Here is a 22,182-nt window from a genome sequence, read left to right as displayed (position 1 = left end):
AGAGTAAAGGGGCACATCCTACAAGGAGAGGTTAAAGGAAATTGGCCTGATAATACTGAAGGACAGGAGAGACATGATAACAACATATAAAATACTGAGAGGAATCGACAAGGTGGACAGAGACAGGATGTTTCAGAGATGGAACACACCAACAAGGGGTCACAATTGGAAGATGAAGACTCAGATGAGTCACATGGAAGTTAGGAAGTATTTCTTCAGTCAAAGAGTTGTCAGGAAGTGAAATAGTCTGGAAAGTGATGTAGTAGAGGCAAGAACCATACATAGCTTTAAGAAGAGGCATGATAAAGCTCACAGAGCAGGGAAAGAGTGACCCAGTAGCAACCAGTGAAGAGGCAGGGCCAAGAGCTATGTTTTGACCCCTGCAACCACAATTAGTTGAGTACACAAGTGACCACCAGAGGGCTGGGAAGCAGTCCATGATCAAAAGAGTGCTTACTGTCCATTACTGACTTGAACCTATTCAAGTATACTGCCCCAATGCAAACCATCAGCAAACTAAGTGTCATGCCATTCACCCGACAATACCTCCACTCACAATTCACAACTCACAGAGCAGACAGCAAAACCAGCAGTGAATAAATGAGAACACATGTACAGGAGGGGCCCATTTTCATGGCTGTTATGCTCCTGATCCCTGGTGATAAATGAACATTGCTGGCAGATGGAAGTTGTTTTTTTCAACAATGAATGCATCTAAAATGCCTGATATGATTACACTGTTATTTATACATTAAGTGCCCAATACAGCTAGGCATAAAATGAACTGTTATGAAAAATGTAAAATAAACACACAGTACATACAATACTCACCCCAAACTGTTGTGCAAAAATTGCAGAGAAGTGGAAAAAGCACCTAACATAATGAATAACGGCTCATCTGAAAACCACAGAAAATGTGGAACACCGAAAAGAGGATGCTGAATATGTGGGGCCCTTCTGTATTTCACGATATTACAAAGGAGTAGAACCTCCCAGTTTAACTCTATCCACTACTAAAGAGGCTTCGTGCCCATCAAAGAGGTGCAGCCACAGGGGCAGGCTCAACAGCCAGGTAGCTGTACTGATGTAGCCCTCTCCCTAGCTGATTTTGAAAAAGCCATCTACAGCATGCCCTTGCATTCTGCCCTATGTCCCAAGTCATGGAATTCCATACTCATCAAAAATTGTAAGAGACCACTATCTTCAGTATTTAGTACATAATGGAGGACTCTGGATACAGGTGTTGTTTTACAGTCACAGAAAAAAACACCGATATTACCCAACTACACAAGGGAGGCAGTAAAGCGATTACAAAAAACTACAGACCAATAGTCCTAACTTCACACATTATCAAAATATTTCAATGGGTCCCAAGAAACAAAACTGCTCACATGGAATCACAACAATTCCACAATCCTGGGCAGAATGGGTTTAGGGCAGGTAGCTCCTGCCTTTCACAACTGCTTGAGGATTATGATGCAATCCTAGATGCGCTGGAAGACAAGCTAAATGCTGATGCAGTCAACACAGATTTTTCAAAAGCATTTAGCGAGTGAGACCATGTATATTTGACTTCTAAACAAATAGAACCCAGAGTGTAGTAGTAATCAGTCAAGTCGTAGGCTGCCACAGTGAAAAGTCGTTTCTCAAGGCACATTACTCGCCCCACTTCTTCTCATTATATCTGACATGGACATAAATCATACCAATGTAACATCCTTTGCTGATGACACCAGATGAAGACAGTGAATTTTCAGGCAGATATAAATATAAATCAAGTCTTCCAGTGGGCCTCAAACATGATGTTTAACGATACCAAGTTTCAGTTGCTCTATTATGGAGGAAATAAGACTACTGTATAATGGAGTACAAGAGAAACTCAGATCATTCAATAGAGCAAAAGTCTCATGTGTAAGACCTGGGAGCAGTGATGTTGGTAGATATCACATTTATGAATCACAACAATGTTGCCACTGCATCTGCAAGAAAAATCTTAAGCTGGATATCTCCAGGCCAGAATAATGCATCAGTAAAATAGGCAAAGCTATGAAACTTGGAGAAGAGAACAAAGAAAAAGTACCACATGATGGAAAATAAACTTAATGAAACAGTTCAAGAAGTCATTATATACAACACAACCTCACATGTGCCACCCATTCCTAAGTATGTGGCACCTGCATGAAACCCTTATTCAGTTATTGAGAAAGAATGCATAAGCTGGGCCTTTCATCATTGAAGAAACAAAGAAATTGAGAAAATATGATTCAAAACATTTAAAATACTGAAGCATAAACAAGGCAGACAAGAACAGATGTTTACTTAAGGATTAAATAAGATGTTATCAAGGTTGGATAATGCACACAAAAATGAGTCCCAAGACATTAGAAGATATTTATTCAACCAAGAGTGGTAAACAAGTGGCACGACATGAACAATGACAAGAGTGAAGGCAGACTCCATACTAGAACGTTTTTCATCACAAAGACGCGAAATACTGGAATAGGTCTATAACGAGTATGAAATATGGTAGATTAAATGCTAAAGACTAAATACCATGAGCATAGCTCTATTGTTGTAACTACACATAGGTAATCACCATATAAGGTGATGAATAAGATACATGTATAGTTTTATTGAAAATTATTTTGAATAGCTTTGGACCTAGGATAATCATTTAACCAGAAAATCTAGTACTTACACTGTCTGGAATCCACATAATTTTTGTAGTTGGATAAGGATGATCAAAAGTAGAACGAACAACAAATTCCGAAGTGTCCTCATCCAACTGAACAATTTGAACTTTATTGTTGTACTCTTCCACAAAACTTCCTACTGCCAGCCTGTATGTGAAACAAAACATTGTTCATTTTTATGAAAGATTACTATATTTCCAAAAAAAAGTCTAAAAATAAAAAATAAAATATAGAATCAAAATTCAAAGTACATACTAGAAATATAAAAATAATATTAAAGCCTCATATTGAAGGTATGTTACTTCACAGGTGAAAGCAAGCAAGTTAAGGTATTGTCAGTGGAGTACTGTACTAGAGTTTGGGCCACTTACTTATAGTATGTACTTGTACTAGCATACCATACTGTGTTTTGTTGCTGATAATATTCAGTGAACAGAAATTACATTTCTTTATGTTCTTTAATAGGGATCATGGAGTTCCCACATTATGTTAACCCTAACCTCATCTCTAAAGTCCTGGTAATGTATGTGATACTCTATTATGCCCTCACCAGTATCCATTTAATGGTTGTTGGCCGAATCTTCTGGTATACAAGCACGAGGTAAGGCTGGGCCACCTACCCAAATTCAGTTATGGTCCGAAAACAAGAGATGAGGTGGAAAAAAATGGTCCCCGTAAAGAACAAAAAGGCACGATACTGTGACTGGACTTTGTAAATGGTTCAAGTCGGACTGAAACGTCATCGTAATCCCCTCTCTTCTTTGTGAAGGTTATCTGTGCATGGTTCCCACCACAGAATGTTGATTTTCATGATTAACCCTTTGACTGTCGCAAGCCCCTTTCTGAAACTGTCATTCTATGTCGAAAAATTTTTTGGAAAAAAAAAAAAAAAAAAAAAAAAATCTTATGAAATGATAATCTTTTTCCGATGGTAATGACACCAAAACTACGAAATTTGGTAGAAAACTCACAGAATTACGCTCCCGTGAAGTTAGCGGTCTCAGCGGCACCTGTGCATCGGCAATTTTGCCGACTTTGAGCCCCATTTTTGGCCAATTGCACTGCTCCAGTTGACCAAACTCATAGCTATTTCTTTAGAACTCCATTTTTTCTATCAACTGATTACAAGAAACTGCCCATTTACTGATTTCAACTACCTAATAAAGTGGTCAGAAATTGGCAATTTGGCCAATTTCATGCAAATTAACCCTTTGGGGGTCGCCAGGCCCTCTCAGAGACTTGTTCTCGGGGTCGCCAAAATTTAAAAAAAAAGAAAGAAAAAAATTTTCTTATGAAAAGACAGAGAATCTTTTCCCGATCATAATGACATGAAAAGTATGAAATTTGATGAAAAACTTAAGGAAATATGCTCTTGCAAAGTTAGCGGTCTCGACGATGTTTATGCATCGGCGATTTTGCCCACTTTGAGCCCTATTTTCGGCCAATTCCAATGTACTAGTCGACAAAAATCATAACTATTTCACTAGAACTCCATTTTTTCTATCGAATGAGTAAAAGAAACCACCCATTTACCGATTTCAACTATCCAATAAAGTGGTCAGAATTTAGCAATTTTGCCAATTTTACACAAATTTCAAAAGATGCCAATTTCCAAATAGGGTCCAGAATAAACAAGAAAGACATTCATGGCACCAAAATAACAAGTTCTCTGTTCGTTAGTCACATCCCCAGGCCCCTCTTATATTTCTTTGGCTTTCCACTTTGAATTTTTATTCTTACAAAAAATAGATGATTTACTGTTAAGCAGACTACTGCATTAGTGTAGAAATAGTATAAATAATATCAGTGCACTTGTGAAAGAACATTAGACTCACCAGTTGACGTGTATTGCACGCTTAGCATGATTTGTTTACTTTTGAACTTCGGTAAAAATCAAACATTTCTGCTACTTTGAGCTCAATTTCAAGGTACTTTTCATTGTAAAACCAGTCAAAATCATCTCAATTTCTGTAATAAGTCTTCCATTCTATAAAATGTGACCAAGAAAACTAGAATACAACAATAAATCCCATACGAAAATGCAGTGCAAAGTCGCTGTTTTATTCCAAAAACACGGTCAAAGTTTTTTTTTATCATTACGCACTGTGTTGCAGGATGTTTTATATACTGCGCACACTGACCACATAGACCCATTCTTTCATATGTAGCCCTACCAGCTTTCTCTCACTAGATTTGAGGGCGCTAGAATTTAGGTGTACTAGTACGTCAAAAACCCTGGGGCGTAAGCCGTACTAGTATGGCCGAAACCCCAAAGGGTTAAAAAAATATGCTAATTTCACAATAGGGTCCAGAATAAACAATGTAGACATTCTTGGCACTAAAATAACATATCCTCTGTTCATCAGTCACGTCTCTAGGCCCCTCTTATATTACTATTGCTTTCTATATTGATCTTTTATTCATTCAAAAAATAGAAGATTTACTGTTATGCAGACTACTGCATTATTGTAAACATGGTATAAATAATATCATTGCACTAGTGAAAGAATATTAGACTCCCCAGTTGACGTGTATTGGATGTGTGGTATGATTTGCTAACTCTTGAACATTGGTAAAAATCGAACATTTCTGCTACTTTGAGCTCAATTTCAAGGTCGTTTTCATCGTGAAATTAATCAAAATCACCTCTATTTCTGTAACTGTTTTCCATTTTATCACATAAGACCATGAAAACGAGAATACAACAATAAATACTACACGAAAATACACATCAAAGTCAGCGTTTCAATCCAAACAAACGGTTGGAGTTTTTTTCTTCTCATTATGCACTGACTGCTGCAGGATTTTTTTTATATGGTGCACACTGACCACACAGACCCATTCTCTCACATGTGGACGTACCAGGTTTCTCCTGCTTGATCTGAAGCCGCTAGAATTATTGAGTATATATACATCCGAAACACTGGCTCGTAAGACGTATATACAGTGGACCTCCGCATAACGATGGCATCACATAGCGATTTTTCCGCATACCGATTACTTTTATCGCAAAATTTTTGCCGCGCATACCGATTAAAAACCCGCTTACCGATTTTCGTCCGAGACGCGTCCAATGTGCCCTCAGCCAGCCTCACATGTGCCGGCCGTCCCATTGTTTACCAGCCAGCCTCCGCGGTAACATCCAAGCATACACTCGGAATATTTCGTATTATTACAGTATTTTCGGTGCTGTTTCTGGAAAATAAGTGACCATGGGCCCCAAGAAAGCTTCTAGTGCCAACCCTACACCTCAAAGGGTAAGAATTACTATAGAAATGAAGAAAGAGATAATTGATAAGTATGAAAGTGGAGTGCGTATAGCCGACCTAGTCAAGCTGTACAAGAAACCCCAATCAACCATCGCTACTATTGTGGGCACCAGAAAGACAATCAAGGAAGCTGTTCTTGCCAAAGGTTCAACTGTGTTTTCGAAACAAAGATCGCAAGTGATGGAAGATGTTGAGAGACTCTTATTGGTGTGGATAAATGAAAAACAGCTAGCAGGAGATAGCATCTCTCAAGCGATCATATGTGAAAAGGCTAGGAAGTTGCATGAGGATTTAATTAAAAAAATGCCTGCAACTAGTGATGATGTGAGTGAATTTAAGGCCAGCAAAGGTTGGTTTGAGAGATTTAAGAAGCGTAGTGGCATCCATAGTGTGATAAGGCATGGTGAGGCTGCCAGTTCGGACCACAAAGCGGCTGAAAAATATGTGCAGGAATTCAAGGAGTACATAGAAACTGAAGGACTGAAACCTGAACAAGTGTTTAATTATGATGAAACAGGCCTGTTCTGGAAGAAAATGCCAAGCAGGACCTACATTACTCAGGAGGAAAAGGCACTCCCAGGACATAAGCCTATGAAAGACAGGCTTACTTTGTTGATGTGTGCCAATGCTACTGGTGATTGCAAAGTGAAGCCTTTATTAGTGTATCACTCTGAAACTCCCAGAGCGTTCAGGCAAAAGAATGTCCTCAAGGATAATTTGTGTGTGCTGTGGAGGGCAAACAGTAAGGCATGGGTCACTAGGGAATTTTTCTATAACTGGTTACACCATGCATTTGCCCCCAATGTGAAAAATTACCTAACTGAAAAGAAATTAGAACTTAAGTGCCTCCTGGTGTTAGACAATGCCCCTGGTCATCCTACAGACGTGGCAGAGCGACTTTATGGGGACATGAGCTTCATTAAGGTGAAGTTTTTGCCTCCTAATACCACGCCTCTCCTGCAGCCCATGGACCAGCAGGTTATTTCCAACTTCAAGAAACTGTACACAAAAGCTCTGTTTGAAAGGTGCTTTGTAATGACCTCAGAAACTCAACTGACTCTAAGAGAGTTTTGGAGAGATCACTTTAATATCCTCAATTGTGTAAACCTTATAGGTAAGGCTTGGGAGGAAGTGACTAAGAGGACCTTGAACTCTGCTTGGAAGAAACTGTGGCCAGAATGTGTAGACAAAAGGGATTTTGAAGGGTTTGAGGCTAACCCTGAGAATCCTGTGCCAGTTGAGGAATCCATTGTGGCATTGGGAAAGTCCTTGGGGTTGGAGGTTAGTGGGGAGGATGTGGAAGAGTTGGTGGAGGAGGACAATGAAGAACTAACCACTGATGAGCTGATAGATCAACTTCAAGAGCAAGAGGCCAGACCTGGGGAAACTGGTTCAGAGGAGGGGAGAGAGAAATTGAAGAAGTTGCCTACTACAAAGATAAAGGAAATCTGTGCTAAGTGGCTTGAAGTGCAAACCTTCATGGATGAAAATCACCCTCACACAGCTATTGCAAGCCGTGCTGGTGATTATTACACTGACAATGTTGTGAAACACTTTATGCAAGTCATAAAGGAACGAGAGGTACAGGCCACTATGGACAGATATCTTGTGCGAAAGAAGTCCAGTGACTCTGAAGCTGGCCCTAGTGGCATTAAAAAAAGAAGGGAAGTAACCCCAGAAAAGGACTTACTACCTCAAGTCCTAATGGAAGGGGATTCCCCTTCTAAACAGTAAGAAGATAATGCTCTCCCCTCCTCCCATCCCATCAATCATCACCAGATCTTCAATAAAAGTAAGTGTCATTTAATTGTGCATGCCTTTTTCAGTTTGTGTGTATTAAAATTAACATTTCATGTGGTAAAAAAAATTTTTTTTCATACTTTTGGGCGTCTTGCACGGATTAATTTTATTTCCATTATTTCTTATGGGGAAAATTCATTCGCATAACGATTATTTCGCATAACAATTATCCCTCTTGCACGGATTAAAATCGTTAACCGGGGGTCCACTGTACGACCAAAACAGTCAAAGGGTTAAAAAAGCAATTTTCTGTTGTACAATAGTACCACTAGTGTCCAGTGCTGATGAGCAAGGCAAAAGTCAAGCAGTCATCAACCTGATACAGGAACCCAAGTTTGAGTGGCAATTTCTTCTAACATTTAAACAATGTACTGGAAACATTGCAAAGGAAATCTTCATACTGAGTCAAAAGCAGAGCCAGTACAGTCAAGAAGAGACATCCTAGAAAGCCATAGGACCCTGCCAATACATACACACACACACATGGTGCCAACACAATCAACATCTTGGTATAAACCTTATACTCCAACACTGTCTGGAAGCCTTACTCATCACAGTCACCATAAAACATAACACTGGAAGCTACAAAATTTCAAAAACATTAGCATACATGATACTTATCTAGGCAAAGCACCACCTACCTAACAACACAGGTATCACATGACCTCAACATTTATCTGTCCTCATCTCAAATACAGAGGAACCTCGGTTTTCGAATTTAATTTATTCCAGATGTCAATTCGACAACCAAAATCAATGACAATCAAAGGAATTTTTCCATGAAGAATAATGTAAACAGAATTAATCCATTCCAGATTCCAAATGACAATATAATACAGTAGGGCCCCACTTATACAGCAGGTTAGGTTCCAGGTTATTGCCGGAAAGCGGACATCGCTGGAAAGCAGAGCGCCATTTTTTTCCTGGAGTTTACCTGGAGAGAGTTCCGGGGGTCAACGCCCCCACGGCCCGGTCTGTGACCAGGCCTCCTGGTGCATCAGAGCCTGATCAACCAGGCTGTTACTGCTGGCTGCATGCAATCCAATGTACGAGCCAGAGCCCGGCTGGTCAGGTACCGACTTTAGGTGTTTGTCCAGTGCCTGCTTGAAGACAGCTAGGGGTCTATTGGTAATCCCCCTTATGTATGCTGGGAGGCAGTTGAACAGTCTCGGGCCCCTGACACTTATTGTATTGTCTCTTAACGTGCTAGTGACACCCCTGCTTTTCATTGGGGGGATGTTGCATCGTCTGCCGAGTCTTTTGCTTTCGTTGTGAGTAATTTTCGCATGCAAGTTCGGTACTAGTCCCTCTAGGACTTTCCAGGTGTATATAATCATGTATATCTCCCACCTACATTCCAGGGAGTACAGGTTCAGGAAATTCAAGCGCTCCCAGTAATTGAGGTGTTTTATCTCCGTTATGCGCGCCGTGAAGGTTCTCTGTACATTTTCTAGGTCAGCAATTTCACCTGCCTTGAAAGGTGCTGCTAGTGTGCAGCAATATTCCAGCCAAGATAGAACAAGCGACCTGAAGAGTGTCATCATGGGCTAGGCATCCCTAGTTTTGAAGGTTCTCATTATCCATCCTGTCATTTTTCTAGCAGATGCGATTGATACAATGTTATGGTCCTTGAAGGCAAGATCCTCCGACATGATCACTCCCAGGTCTCTGACGTTGGTTTTTCGCTCTATTTTGTGGAAGGAATTTGTTTTGTACTCTGATGAAGTTTTAATTTCCTCATGTTTACTATATCGGAGTAATTGAAATTTCTCATCAATGAACTTCATATTTTTTCTGCAGCCCACTGAAAGATTTGGTTGATGTCTGCCTGGAGCCTTGCAGTGTCTGCAATGGAAGACACTGTCATGCAGATTCGGGTGTCATCTACAAAGGAAGACACGGTGCTGTGGCAGACATCCTTGTCTATGTCGGATATGAGGATGAGAAACAAGATGGGAGCGAGTACTGCGCCTTGTGGAACAGAGCTTTTCACCGTAGCCACCTCAGACTTTACTCTGTTGACTACTACTCTTTGTGTTCTGTTTGTGATGAAATTATAGATCCATCTACCAACTTTTCCTGTTATTCCTTTACCACGCATTTTGTGCGCTATTACACCATGGTCACACTTGTCGAAGGCTTTTGCAAAGTCTGTATATATTACATCTGCATTCTTTTTGTCTTCTAGTGCATCTAGGACCTTGTCGTAGTGATCAAGTAGCTGAGACAGACAGGAGTAACCTGCTCTAAACCCATGTTGCCCTGGGTTGTGTAACTGATGTGTATCTAGATGGGTGGCGATCTTGCTTCTTAGGACCCTTTCAAAGATTTTTATGATAGGGGATGTTAGTGCTATCGGTCTGTAGTTCTTTGCTATTGCTTTACTGCCCCCTTCATGGAGTGGGGCTATGTCTGTTGTTTTTATTAACTGTGGGACGACCCCCGTGTCCATGCTCCCTCTCCATAGGATGGTAAAAGCTCCACTTAGAAATTCTAGATAAGTTTACAATAACATAAGTTAGCAACAGAACTAGACATTTAATATGTCAGGCAACTTTCCTTCTGGTGTTGTTTCTTTTCTTTGTCTCTTTTTGTCACTAACACCTAATTCTGACTCACTGGTTCTTTGTCTCACTAAAAACCCGTCCAGTGAGGTTTCTTTCAGGCTCCATTTTAACACATGTAAACTGAGACATTACACTGTCAATGTACGTACGTGTTAGAGAGACAGATGACCACTGCTTTGTCTGGATGGTATTTTTCAGCAAACTGCTGCACTTCACTCCATTTAACACACATTTCCTTGACAAATGCAATGGGCACATCATTCTTTCCCTCCTCTTCCTTTGATGACAGCTCCTCTGCTACAATCAGTTGCTGTTACTTCTGAAAGTCTAAAAGTTCTTCTGCGTTTAGTTCAGTTCAATGCTCTTCCACCAACTCATCATCTTCAATCACCTCTAGATGCAAAGTCTTCTCCAGGTACACAATATCCTCTACCAGCTCAGGCTCGTCTTCAAAACCTTCAAAATCCCTGGCTGCCACAAAGTCAGGACACAATTTCTTCCATGCTGACTGCATGGTCCTGGAAGACACATTTCCCCAGGCTTTGTCTGTAAGCCTCAAGCAGTTGAGGATATTGAAATGGTCCTTCTAGAACTCCCTGAAATGATTTCAAAGCACCTTTCAATAAGTGCTTTGGTGTAGAGTTTCTTGAAGTTAGAAATGACCTGCTGGTCCATGTGGTAGATGAGAGGAGTGGTGTTAGGAAGCATGAACTTCATGGTTATAAAACTGAACTCCTCCAACAACTCATTTTCCAAGCATGAAGGGTGAGCAGGAGCATTATCCATAAGTAAAATGGCCATGAGTGGCAATTGTTTTTTAATGAGGTACTTTTTGACAGCAGGAGCAAAGACCTTACAAATCCACTCAATAAAAAATTATCGTTTTGACAATCAAGAGAATGTACAAAAACCAGGACATTTTTTTCTCGAAAATCTCATTTGAAAACCAATTTATTCGACAAGTAATGAAGTCGACAACCAAGGTTCCACTGTATGGCATTTTTCAGGTCACTATGTCACTCACACCCCACTCTCCACCTATACATATACTGTCATTTTAATCTCTGTGTAAGAAGCGATCAAGATCCCAGGACCGAAACATTTTCTAATAAATATGTCCTATGTTTGCTCACGTGTTTTTTTAACCAATCAACATCATACACACAAACCAGCAGAATCATAAACACACTAAAGCTGTAAGTGCACATGAATGACTCATCAATGACAACCTAGATATGTACTAATCTGACATTTGGAGGCATCCCTGTCTATCCCTAAAGACAAATGAACTAATTATTTATTCCAGGAGAAATGCCTGGCCCAATTATAACTCATTAACTGTGTCCACCATACCAGTATGCAGGCGAGGACTATATCTAAAGTACGTACTAGCATGCACACTTCTGTGCCTTCAAATACATCACTGGCCAATATTTCTGACCCCAGCACAACTGTTGAGTCAACTACAATCTCTTCATTGCCTTTGACAAAAAATCCAAGACCAGACATATCCATGTAGTGTGCTGTGGATAACACTGCCTAACTAGCATAGCTCAATAAACAATCAAACCAGGATCTGCTGTTCCACCATCAGCTTCCCTAACAGTAAACAGTGTGGATATTAAGAGTGAGATTCAATAAAAAACTACAATTTGTATATTTAACCTAAGATAACTCAATACAGTCCAACACTGTGATTTATTTCCAAGTTTTGATGAGTATTACACCTTGAAACAATTATAATACAACAGCATTTTCTTGTAAATATAAATTTTACAGTGGACTTGAAGATGTACGGATGTCACATTTACATAAACCCAATATAGTCAGTGTGACTTATATCCACATTCTGAGGAGTATTACACACTGAAATAATTATATCAGATATTCCTTGTGCATAGAGTTAGAAGACCAAAGTAGTAAAAAAATATAATAAAAAAATTATTTGCACTAATTTATACTGTATATTCCAAGAGGAGCAAAGTCAGGCTAAGCATTTCCCCAAGTCTGAAATACTAAAACACCTTGAAACATGTCTAATATCATCGGGAACTTGTGTACTTCACTTGATTTATTCTAAAGGAAAGAAAGAACTTGACAAGTTTCTTAAATCCATAAATGACCAGCCAGCCAGGCTGTGGTTTGTACATTGGACTGCATGTGGCCAGCAGTAACAGCCCTAATAACTAATTCAGGTGTTGCGAGATCAGTGGAAGCATTGTTGGTCCTCGTTAATGATCAAAAGTATCTCAGCAAAGCACTACTGGACTTTTGGCCTTCTTTCTCCTTCATCATTGCTAATTATTGGAAATGGTACTTACATGCCTACTCATTAGGCATAGACTACAAGTCATCTTGTAGAGGGGTGCCTGGAGCCACTCTGTGAGGATTGTCAGATTATTATGACAGTCTAGAATATTTTTATCAATTGTTATGTTCATCAGGATCAAACTATAGGATCAAACTAGCCTCACTTCAGATGCATTCTCTAATGCCGCAACATGCTTACTTTGTCAGACCTCCTCCTTTCTGATGGTTCCACCTTTGCTATAGACTCTCTCTGATTCCATAAATGACATTGATTTACTTCAGCTGTGACCTGCATCCTTCCCTCAACACCTCCATGTCTCCCAACAAATCTATCATCTATGTTCCTTTTCATGTTCTTGAGGACTCTGTGCATTTGCAACCCAGAGTTCATAGATATGGAAATACAGTGGACCTCTGGATTACGTCGTCATCGGATTTCGTAATATACGGAATAAGTAACTTTTTTTCGTCAAAATACTGGCTCAGTGATCGTCACTGAACTCGGTATTAGTCATTCGTCCAGAATGTGTCCGCGCATCCCGAGTGGTCCGACACGCCATTTACAGCCAGTGTACCATTGTTTATCAGCCAGTGAGGACGATCCCATGTGTTCATACGATATATTTTGTATTGTTCCATTCTTTTTAGTGATTGTAACTGCTAAATAAGCCACCAAGGGTCCAAAGAAAGTTCCTAGTGCCAGCCAGCCCTTTGGTAAAGGGCTGAGAGGGGAGAATGTGCCTTTTTCAGTGATTCTGCAATATGTATGATACTAAAGCAGCAGGAGTAGATAAAGACTATAGTGCCAGCCAGTGATAAAGTGTAGCATTAACAGTGTAGCAAGAAAGTTAAGCGATTAATCAACCTATCACAAAGCTCACAGAGGGAAAATTCTTAGGAATCCACCTTGATAATTGACTCAAATTTCAAACACATGTACAACAAATTTCCAAGAAAATCTTCAAGACCATAGGAATACTATCAAAGATACGATACTATGTTCCACAGTCAGCCCTCCTGGCCCTATATCACTCACTCATTTACCCCTATCTCACCTATGGAATTTGTGTATGGGGCTCAACAACAACAAATCATCTCAAACCATACTTATTATTGTGCCTACTACATACATAGAACACTAAACTCGGATATAAACCCTCCCCTCAAACTTCTTACCAACCTCAACAGAACACATGCCCATAACACAAGGCACAGATCACTCTTTGATGTTCCCCGTGTCCATCTCACACTATGTAAAAACTCAATTCACATAAAAGGCCCAAAAATCTGGAATTCATTACCTGTGAATATAAAACACTGTCTGTTTATCAATTCAAGACTCTTCTTAAAAAACACTTACTCACCCACAACTAAATAAATACTGAATAACTGTATCTCATAAATGTATAACCTGTGACCCTATGAAACTATGTTTTTTTTAATTACATTACCTAATAGAATACTCCATTCTCTTGAATGCTCAGTAACTTATCTAATGACCATATGACCTGTTTCTGCACTACAAATCATTGATTTTACTCGATCTGACTCGATTATATTATACATTGTTATGCTACAAATTTGTACAACTTTAATGCTTCGTATTTGAAATACTCATTTGTACTTCATGTTGTAATTTGTTTACTGTAATTTTTACCACTGAATATATCACTGCTTAGTTAATCTTAAGTTAATTTTAAGCCTGCCCATAATGCTCTGCATACAAGGGGCTTTTGGCATGTACACCCAACCACTATATTTCTTTGTACAACTATGTATTATGTCCAAATAAAAAATAAATAAGTAAATAAATAAACAGAAAAAGGACAGCATGAAACTGACTCCTCCATTGTTGTTGGAGATATATAGGGCTACTAACACCGCCGCCTCTGCTGCCTCTTACTGCTGCTTTCACCACCATTTAAGGCTTATTTTTTAGTGGCCCTTATACACCCAACAACAACACACTACCACTTGTGACCTTCTTAATGCCAAATTTTATTCATTCTAGAGTATATATCATGTTTCTATGTTATTAATATTGTTTATTATGTCATATCAGATGAATTCTTCTTCTTCTTTCAATGTACCAGCCGTATCCCACTGAGGTGGGGTGGCCCAAAAGGAAAAACAAAAGTTTCTCCTTTCAAATTTAGTAATATATAAAGGAGAATGGGTTGCTAGCCCCTTGCTCCCAGCATTTTAGCCGCCTTTTACGACACGCATGGCTTACGGAGGGAGAATTCTGGTCCACTTCCCCATGAATTGTGCTAGATAAATAAGCCATAGAGCTGATATTAGTGTCATGCTGAAGGATTATCTTGTCCTGTCTCCCAATACAATTCCTAACATATGCCAGAAACAAACCTCTCTGGAACACTTTGAGTGACAGGGGTCCAGTGACTCTCAAGCTGGTCCTAGTGGCATTAAAAAACAAAGAAGGGAAGTAACCCAGGATAAGGACTTGGTATCTGAAGTCTTTATGGAAGGGGATTCCCCTTCCAAACAATTGTAAACTCCTCCAGCCTCTCCCCTCCTCTCGTCTCCCATACATCACCATGTCTTCAATACAGGTAAGTGTGATGTTATTATTGTTTTATTCTTCATATATCATTCTCTTCTGTGTAGGTAAATGTATATTTCATGTAGAAAACATTTTTTAAATACTTTTGGGTGTCTGAAACGGATTAATTGGATTTCCTTTATTTCTTATGGGGAAAATTAATCGGAATTCGTCATATTCGGGTTTAGTCACTCTCTCTGGAACGGATTAATTACGAAAACCGGGGGTCCACTGTACTCTGCAGTGCAGCTCTGTATGGCCATAACAGTATTGTTCTTTCCATGAATATAATACTTCACACAGCGGAAGATCTTTGCCATGAGAGTGAAGGTGGAAAATATTCTTGAGTTGGGGCAACAACACAGAATCATGGGACTAAGTGATTGACAGAAAACCTCCAAAAGGAGTCCAGTGCACAGCTACCATATAAACAGTGAAGAGAGTCATCAAACTCGGTAAGAGTGCCAGAGCCCTGCAGCAGTGAAGACACGTTGAGCACAGCCCTTCTCCAGTAGTGGAGGTGCCAGTTATGAATGAATGCAAAAAAATGAGGAAAGATTCTATGCACCAAACTTCAGTCAGGAACATTAAGAGCTAGTCACTAGAATGTTGTCAAGGAAGATACACAGAAACCCCAGTACAGCATAGAGACTGCAAACAAGAGTGTAACAGAGATAGACAAAAAACCCACAGAAAACTCTTGAGGCTGAAAGACAAGAGCCACCAACAGGTAGGTTAGCCTGAGATAGACCAGAGATGAACATGTGGAAACTGTAATAAACTGAAAGATGGAAAAAAACTGTCAAGATTCAACAATTAAGACCATTCATGCTGAACAAAACAAGCAAACTTTTATTTCCACAAGATACAGTACATGGGTTACAAGACTGGATGACATTTAATAATATTCAAGGAAAGCCCCTGGTTATACATGGCATTTCAGGCATGATACAACTTAAGATTAATAGAGCAGAATAGACAATAGACATTACACCTATGTGTACACAAAGTTATTAAAGACATTAATTCCAACAAAGATAACATGCACGCACACACACATGCACACGCACACACACACACACACACACACACACACACACACACACACACACATACACACATAACACACAGGCACACATAACAGGAAAGGCACTGCAATGGATCAGAGAATACCTGAGAGGGAGGCAACAACGAGTCATGGTACGTGACGAGGTGTCAGAGTGGGCGCTTGTGACAAGCGGGGTTCCACAGGGGTCAGTCCTAGGACCTGTGCTGTTCTTGGTATATGTGAACGACATAACGGAAGGGATAGACTCAGAAGTGTCCTTGTTTGCAGATGATGTGAAGTTAATGAGAAGAATCAAATCGGATGAGGATCAGGCAGGACTACAAAGAGACCTGGACAGGCTACAAGCCTGGTCCAGAAACTGGCTCCTTGAGTTTAACCCTGCCAAATGCAAAGTCATGAAGATTGGGGAAGGGCAAAGAAGACCGCAGACACAATATAGTTTAGATGGCCAAAGACTGCAAACCTCACTCAAGGAAAAAGATCTGGGGGTGAGTATAACACCGAGCATATCTCCTGAGGCGCACATAAATCAGTTAACTGCTGCAGCATACGGGCGCCTGGCAAACCTATGGATAGCGTTCCGATACCTCAATAAGGAGTCGTTCAAGACACTGTATACCATTTACGTCAGGCCCATACTGGAGTATGCAGCACCAGTTTGGAATCCACACCTAGTCAAGCACGTCAAGAAATTAGAGAAAGTGCAAAGGTTTGCAACAAGACTAGTCCCAGAGCTACGGGGATTGTCGTACGAAGAAAGGTTGAGGAAAATCGGCCTGACGACACTGGAGGCCAGGAGGGTCAGGGGAGACATGATAACGACATATAAAATACTGCGCAGAATAGACACGGTGGACAAAGACAGGATGTTCCAGAGATGGGACACATACACAAGAGGTCACAATTGGAAGTTGAAGACTCAGATGAATCAAAGGGATGTTAGGAAGTATTTCTTCAGTCATAGAGTAGTCAAGTCGTGGAATAGTCTAGAAAGTGAAGTAGTGGAGGCGGGAACCATACATAGTTTTAAGGCGAGGTATGATAAAGCTCATGGAGCAGGGAGAGAGAGGACCTAGTAGCAATCAGTGAAGAGGTGGGGCCAGGAGCTATGACTCGACCCCTGCAACCACAAATAGGTGAGTACACACACACACACACACACACACACAAAGAGTATATTAAAAGTGTAGCATGATACATAATAATAAAAAAAAGTTATCAGAGTTCGAGTCCAGCCAAATTGGGTGCAAACTCGGATACAATTTTTTACATTAGGTAACAGTAATACAATACTGCAATTTAATAATAATATGAGAGTAAAACCTGACAGATGGATCACAACTCAAACCAGGGCAAATGCATATGCATAGGACATGAAATTCCACACTGCACTGAGAGAAAAAACTGGGGAAGAAACATGGAAAGAAATCTGGCACACCTGCCACCTTGCTTCCTGAAGATCTCAAACAACAGACAATATGAGCAATGAGGAATTTGCTGGAAAAATGTTGAACCCCACCTGCCCCAAATCACAGACAGTAGTTTGCTCAGTAAGTCTCTGGGCTGGGACATGAACCCACTGCATAAGTTCTAAGTCTGTAGACAAAAAATGAAGTTATAATGTGAGTGGTTAGATGATCAGACACAACAGGGAACAACCTCAGGTGAAAAGCCTGAACTCATCTCATGAATGGAGAGAGCAAAAGTATCACCTAGGTACCCCTATGTCATGCAGTGGAGAGCAAGCCAGTGCCTCCTCCCACAGGCATCCAAAAAAAAAAAAAAAAAAAAAAAAAAAAAAAAAAAAAAAAAAAAAAAAAAAAAAAAAAAAAAAAAAAAACAAAAACTCACAAGCCATGTTGAGGGTGTCTCTGTTAGAGTAGACCCTGGGAGAGGGGCTCCAAGTAGCAGAGGGGCAAGAAGAAGAGAGAAGGAAGAGAACCAGCATATGCATGAGTATCATAGAGATCCCCAATCTCCAGGAACTATATGCAGTAGGCTGAGACAGGGAACTGTAACAAAGTGGAGTTTGACATATATTGAGGCACTGGCTCAGGAATAAACCTGCCTATCTGGAGTTTACCTGGAGAGAGTTCCGGGGGTCAACACCCCAGTGGCCCGGTCTGTGACCAGGCCTCCTGGTGGATCAGAGCCTGATCAACCAGGCTGTTACTACTGGCTGCACGCAAACCAACGTACGAGCCACAGCCCGGCTGGTCAGGAACCGACTTTAGGTGCTTGTCCAGTGCCAGCTTGAAGACTGCCAGGGGTCTGTTGGTAATCCCCCTTATGTATGCTGGGAGGCTTGCCAACAGATGAAAGTCATCTGCAACAGAGAGCCAGAAAGGAAACAGAGCAGAGGCTAGGGATTAATCTTTCAACAATAGCAGGTCATGGGAAAACAGCCAGCTATGAACCACAGATAATAGGCAGAGGAAGCCCAAGGAAATAGACAGCACCCAAGTCCCATTGACAGCCACACAAAGGCCAAAGCATAAGAAAGGGCATGACCTTGTACAGTGGGCTCACATGTGATGATATACGTTACACACTCATAAGAATCTCTGCAAATGGAGCGAATCTGTCCAATCCACCAACAAGCAAACCAGTAAGTCATCATGACTGTTGTAAGTCTCATGTGCCCACCAATGTGACTGACCATCCAGCAGCTATAATCAAGAAGCAGTAGGGACAGCCACAAATCCTAGACAGAGTACTGGCTGAGAGTAATCATAAGCCAAGGTAAAGATGTGATCAGCATACAATAAAAGTAGGATAAGTGGATTGTGGTAGGTCAAGCTGCCCCACTTAAGTGTATGAACACCAAAACTTTCTGCAAACACTTGTTCAGCAAGGGTGAACAAGGCCTTTATAGTATATACAATATGTATCCTTAATATAATATCAACAGGTTTTCCTACTCTCACAACCCAATGTGGGTTTTCTGTGGACCCAATGGAGTGGTGTGAATATAATGCAGAGAATTCATAGTTTGGAAATTAGGTGGAGGTGTGGGGTTACCAGAGGGGTGAGGAGGAGTTGTTGAGGTGGTTCGGACATGTAGAGGATGGAACAAAATAGAATGACTTGGAGAGCATATAAATCTGTAGTGGAGGGAAGGCAGGGTAGGAGTCAGCCTAGGAAAGGTTGAAGGGAGGGGGTAAAGGAGGTTTTGTGTGCGAGGGCCTTGGATTTCCAGCAAATATGCGTGTGTTAGATAGGAGCAAATGGAGACAAATGGTCTTTAGGACTTGACGTGCTGTTGGAGTGTGAGCATGGTACATTTATGAAGGGATTCAGGGAAACTGGCAGGCTGGACTTGAGTCCTGGAGATAGGAAGTGCAGTGTACAGCACTCTGAAGGAGGGGTGTTAATGTTGCAGTTTTATAACTGGCAAGACAGTGATGGAAAGAATGATGATGAATGTTTTTCTTTTTCTGGTCACCCTGTCTTGGTGGGAAATGGCTGATGTATTAATAAAAGAGAAAAAAAAATTTAGTGGGGGAAATTGCAAGACATGATATGTGGTGAAAAGTTTTAATGGAACAGGGTTTGTAAAAAGTGCAATGTGTAAACTGAGTGACTGGTTGTATGTGTGCTCAATAACTCATGTCTCATTTCCTTGTTGTCTCACAATGAAATGCAAGTTTAAATTGTAGAAGTTTAATTTTTATACAATGTTACATCCTTAATCCCAAATTACCCACCATGTAATGTAAGTTATAACTATTATTAAAAGGAAACTGATAATATATTATTCTACATAACTTGAATTTGTTAGTACACTGTACCTGAATCTTTTGTCAGGTCGTACAGACCAATTCATGCTGTACAGAGTCCATGGTGCTGAGTATTTGTAGATTTCTTTCCTCTTGGGGGGCGGATGCACTGACATTTTTACTCTGACGTTCTAAACACAATTCTGTTAACTGAACACAAAATTATGATTTGGTAAAAATATTAATACTGACATAATGGATCTTATGGAACTGTTTAAAGATGTACAAAAAGGTAGGAAGATAATTATGAGATATCTTAATTTAAGATTTGGAGCCCCAAATATTAAACCTCGCAATTTTTGGAGAATATTGTGGGGTTTAATAGTTACTGCATCCTCCACTTACAAATATCTGCTAAATAAGCTAGGCTATTATTACATCCCTAAGAATCACAGGAAAAATTCAAACTGGTTTTATCAGTGGTGGGTCTGGTGGCAGGAGTTTACCTGGAGTTTACCTGGAGAGAGTTCCGGGGGTCAACGCCCCCGCGGCCCGGTCTGAGACCAGGCCTCCTGGTGGATCAGAGCCTGATCAACCAGGCTGTTGCTGCTGGCTGCACGCAAACCAACGTACGAGCCACAGCCCGGCTGATCCGGAACTGACTTTAGGTGCTTGTCCAGTGCCAGCTTGAAGACTGCCAGGGGTCTGTTGGTAATCCCCCTTATGTGTGCTGGGAGGCAGTTGAACAGTCTCGGGCCCCTGACACTTATTGTATGGTCTCTTAACGTGCTAGTGACACCCCTGCTTTTCATTGGGGGGATGGTGCATCGTCTGCCAAGTCTTTTGCTTTCGTAGTGAGTGATTTTCGTGTGCAAGTTCGGTACTAGTCCCTCTAGGATTTTCCAGGTGTATATAATCATGTATCTTTCCCTCCTGCGTTCCAGGGAATACAGGTTTAGGAACCTCAAGCGCTCCCAATAATTGAGGTGTTTTATCTCCGTTATGCGCGCCGTGAAAGTTCTCTGTACATTTTCTAGGTCGGCAATTTCACCTGCCTTGAAAGGTGCTGTTAGTGTGCAGCAATATTCCAGCCTAGATAGAACAAGTGACCTGAAGAGTGTCATCATGGGCTTGGCCTCCCTAGTTTTGAAGGTTCTCATTATCCATCCTGTCATTTTTCTAGCAGATGCGATTGATACAATGTTATGGTCCTTGAAGGTGAGATCCTCCGACATGATCACTCCCAGGTCTTTGACGTTGGTGTTTCGCTCTATTTTGTGGCCAGAATTTGTTTTGTACTCTGATGAAGATTTAATTTCCTCATGTTTACCATATCTGAGTAATTGAAATTTCTCATCGTTGAACTTCATATTGTTTTCTGCAGCCCATTGAAAGATTTGGTTGATGTCTGCCTGGAGCTTTGCAGTGTCTGCAATGGAAGACACTGTCATGCAGATTCGGGTGTCATCTGCAAAGGAAGACACGGTGCTGTGGCTGACATCCTTGTCTATGTCGGATATAAGGATGAGGAACAAGATGGGAGCGAGTACTGTGCCTTGTGGAACAGAGCTTTTCACCATAGCTGCCTCGGACTTTACTCTGTTGACGACTACTCTCTGTGTTCTGTTAGTGAGGAAATTATAGATCCATCGACCGACTTTTCCTGTTATTCCTTTAGCACGCATTTTGTGCGCTATTACGCCATGGTCACACTTGTCGAAGGCTTTTGCAAAGTCTGTATATATTACATCTGCATTCTTTTTGTCTTCTAGTGCATTTAGGACCTTGTCGTAGTGGTCCAATAGTTGAGACAGACAGGAGCGACCTGTTCTAAACCCATGTTGCCCTGGGTTGTGTAACTGATGGGTTTCTAGATGCGTGGTGATCTTGCTTCTTAGGACCCTTTCAAAGATTTTTATGATATGGGATGTTAGTGCTATTGGTCTGTAGTTCTTTGCTGTTGCTTTACTGCCCCCTTTGTGGAGTGGGGCTATGTCTGTTGTTTTTAGTAACTGTGGGACGACCCCCGTGTCCATGCTCCCTCTCCATAGGATGGAAAAGGCTCGTGATAGGGGCTTCTTGCAGTTCTTGATGAACACAGAGTTCCATGAGTCTGGCCCTGGGGCAGAGTGCATGGGCATGTCATTTATCGCCTGTTCGAAGTCATTTGGTGTCAGGATAACATCGGATAG

General features: G+C 40.8%; 1 protein-coding gene across 3 annotated transcripts in view; it reads right to left on the bottom strand.

Moving 5' to 3' along the window:
• The window catches only part of wap (DDB1 and CUL4 associated factor wap), an 83,372-nt gene that overhangs the window by 56,294 nt on the left and 4,896 nt on the right, over window positions 1–22,182 (bottom strand). For all 3 annotated transcript variants that reach the window (XM_053774011.2, XM_053774010.2, XM_053774009.2), the window contains exons 2-3: window positions 20,063–20,200; window positions 2,699–2,840 (exon numbers count right to left, since the gene is read on the bottom strand). In XM_053774011.2, the coding sequence (XP_053629986.1) occupies window positions 2,699–2,840; window positions 20,063–20,166 (246 nt within the window). In that variant the 5' untranslated portion in view covers window positions 20,167–20,200. The remainder of the gene's footprint in view (window positions 1–2,698; window positions 2,841–20,062; window positions 20,201–22,182) is intronic.

Source organism: Cherax quadricarinatus, chromosome 7, assembly GCF_038502225.1.
Source record: "Cherax quadricarinatus isolate ZL_2023a chromosome 7, ASM3850222v1, whole genome shotgun sequence".
In the NCBI taxonomy this organism is placed as follows: domain Eukaryota; kingdom Metazoa; phylum Arthropoda; class Malacostraca; order Decapoda; family Parastacidae; genus Cherax; species Cherax quadricarinatus.
Note: the sequence above shows the minus strand (reverse complement) of the source record. Positions and strands in the feature narration are given on the sequence as shown.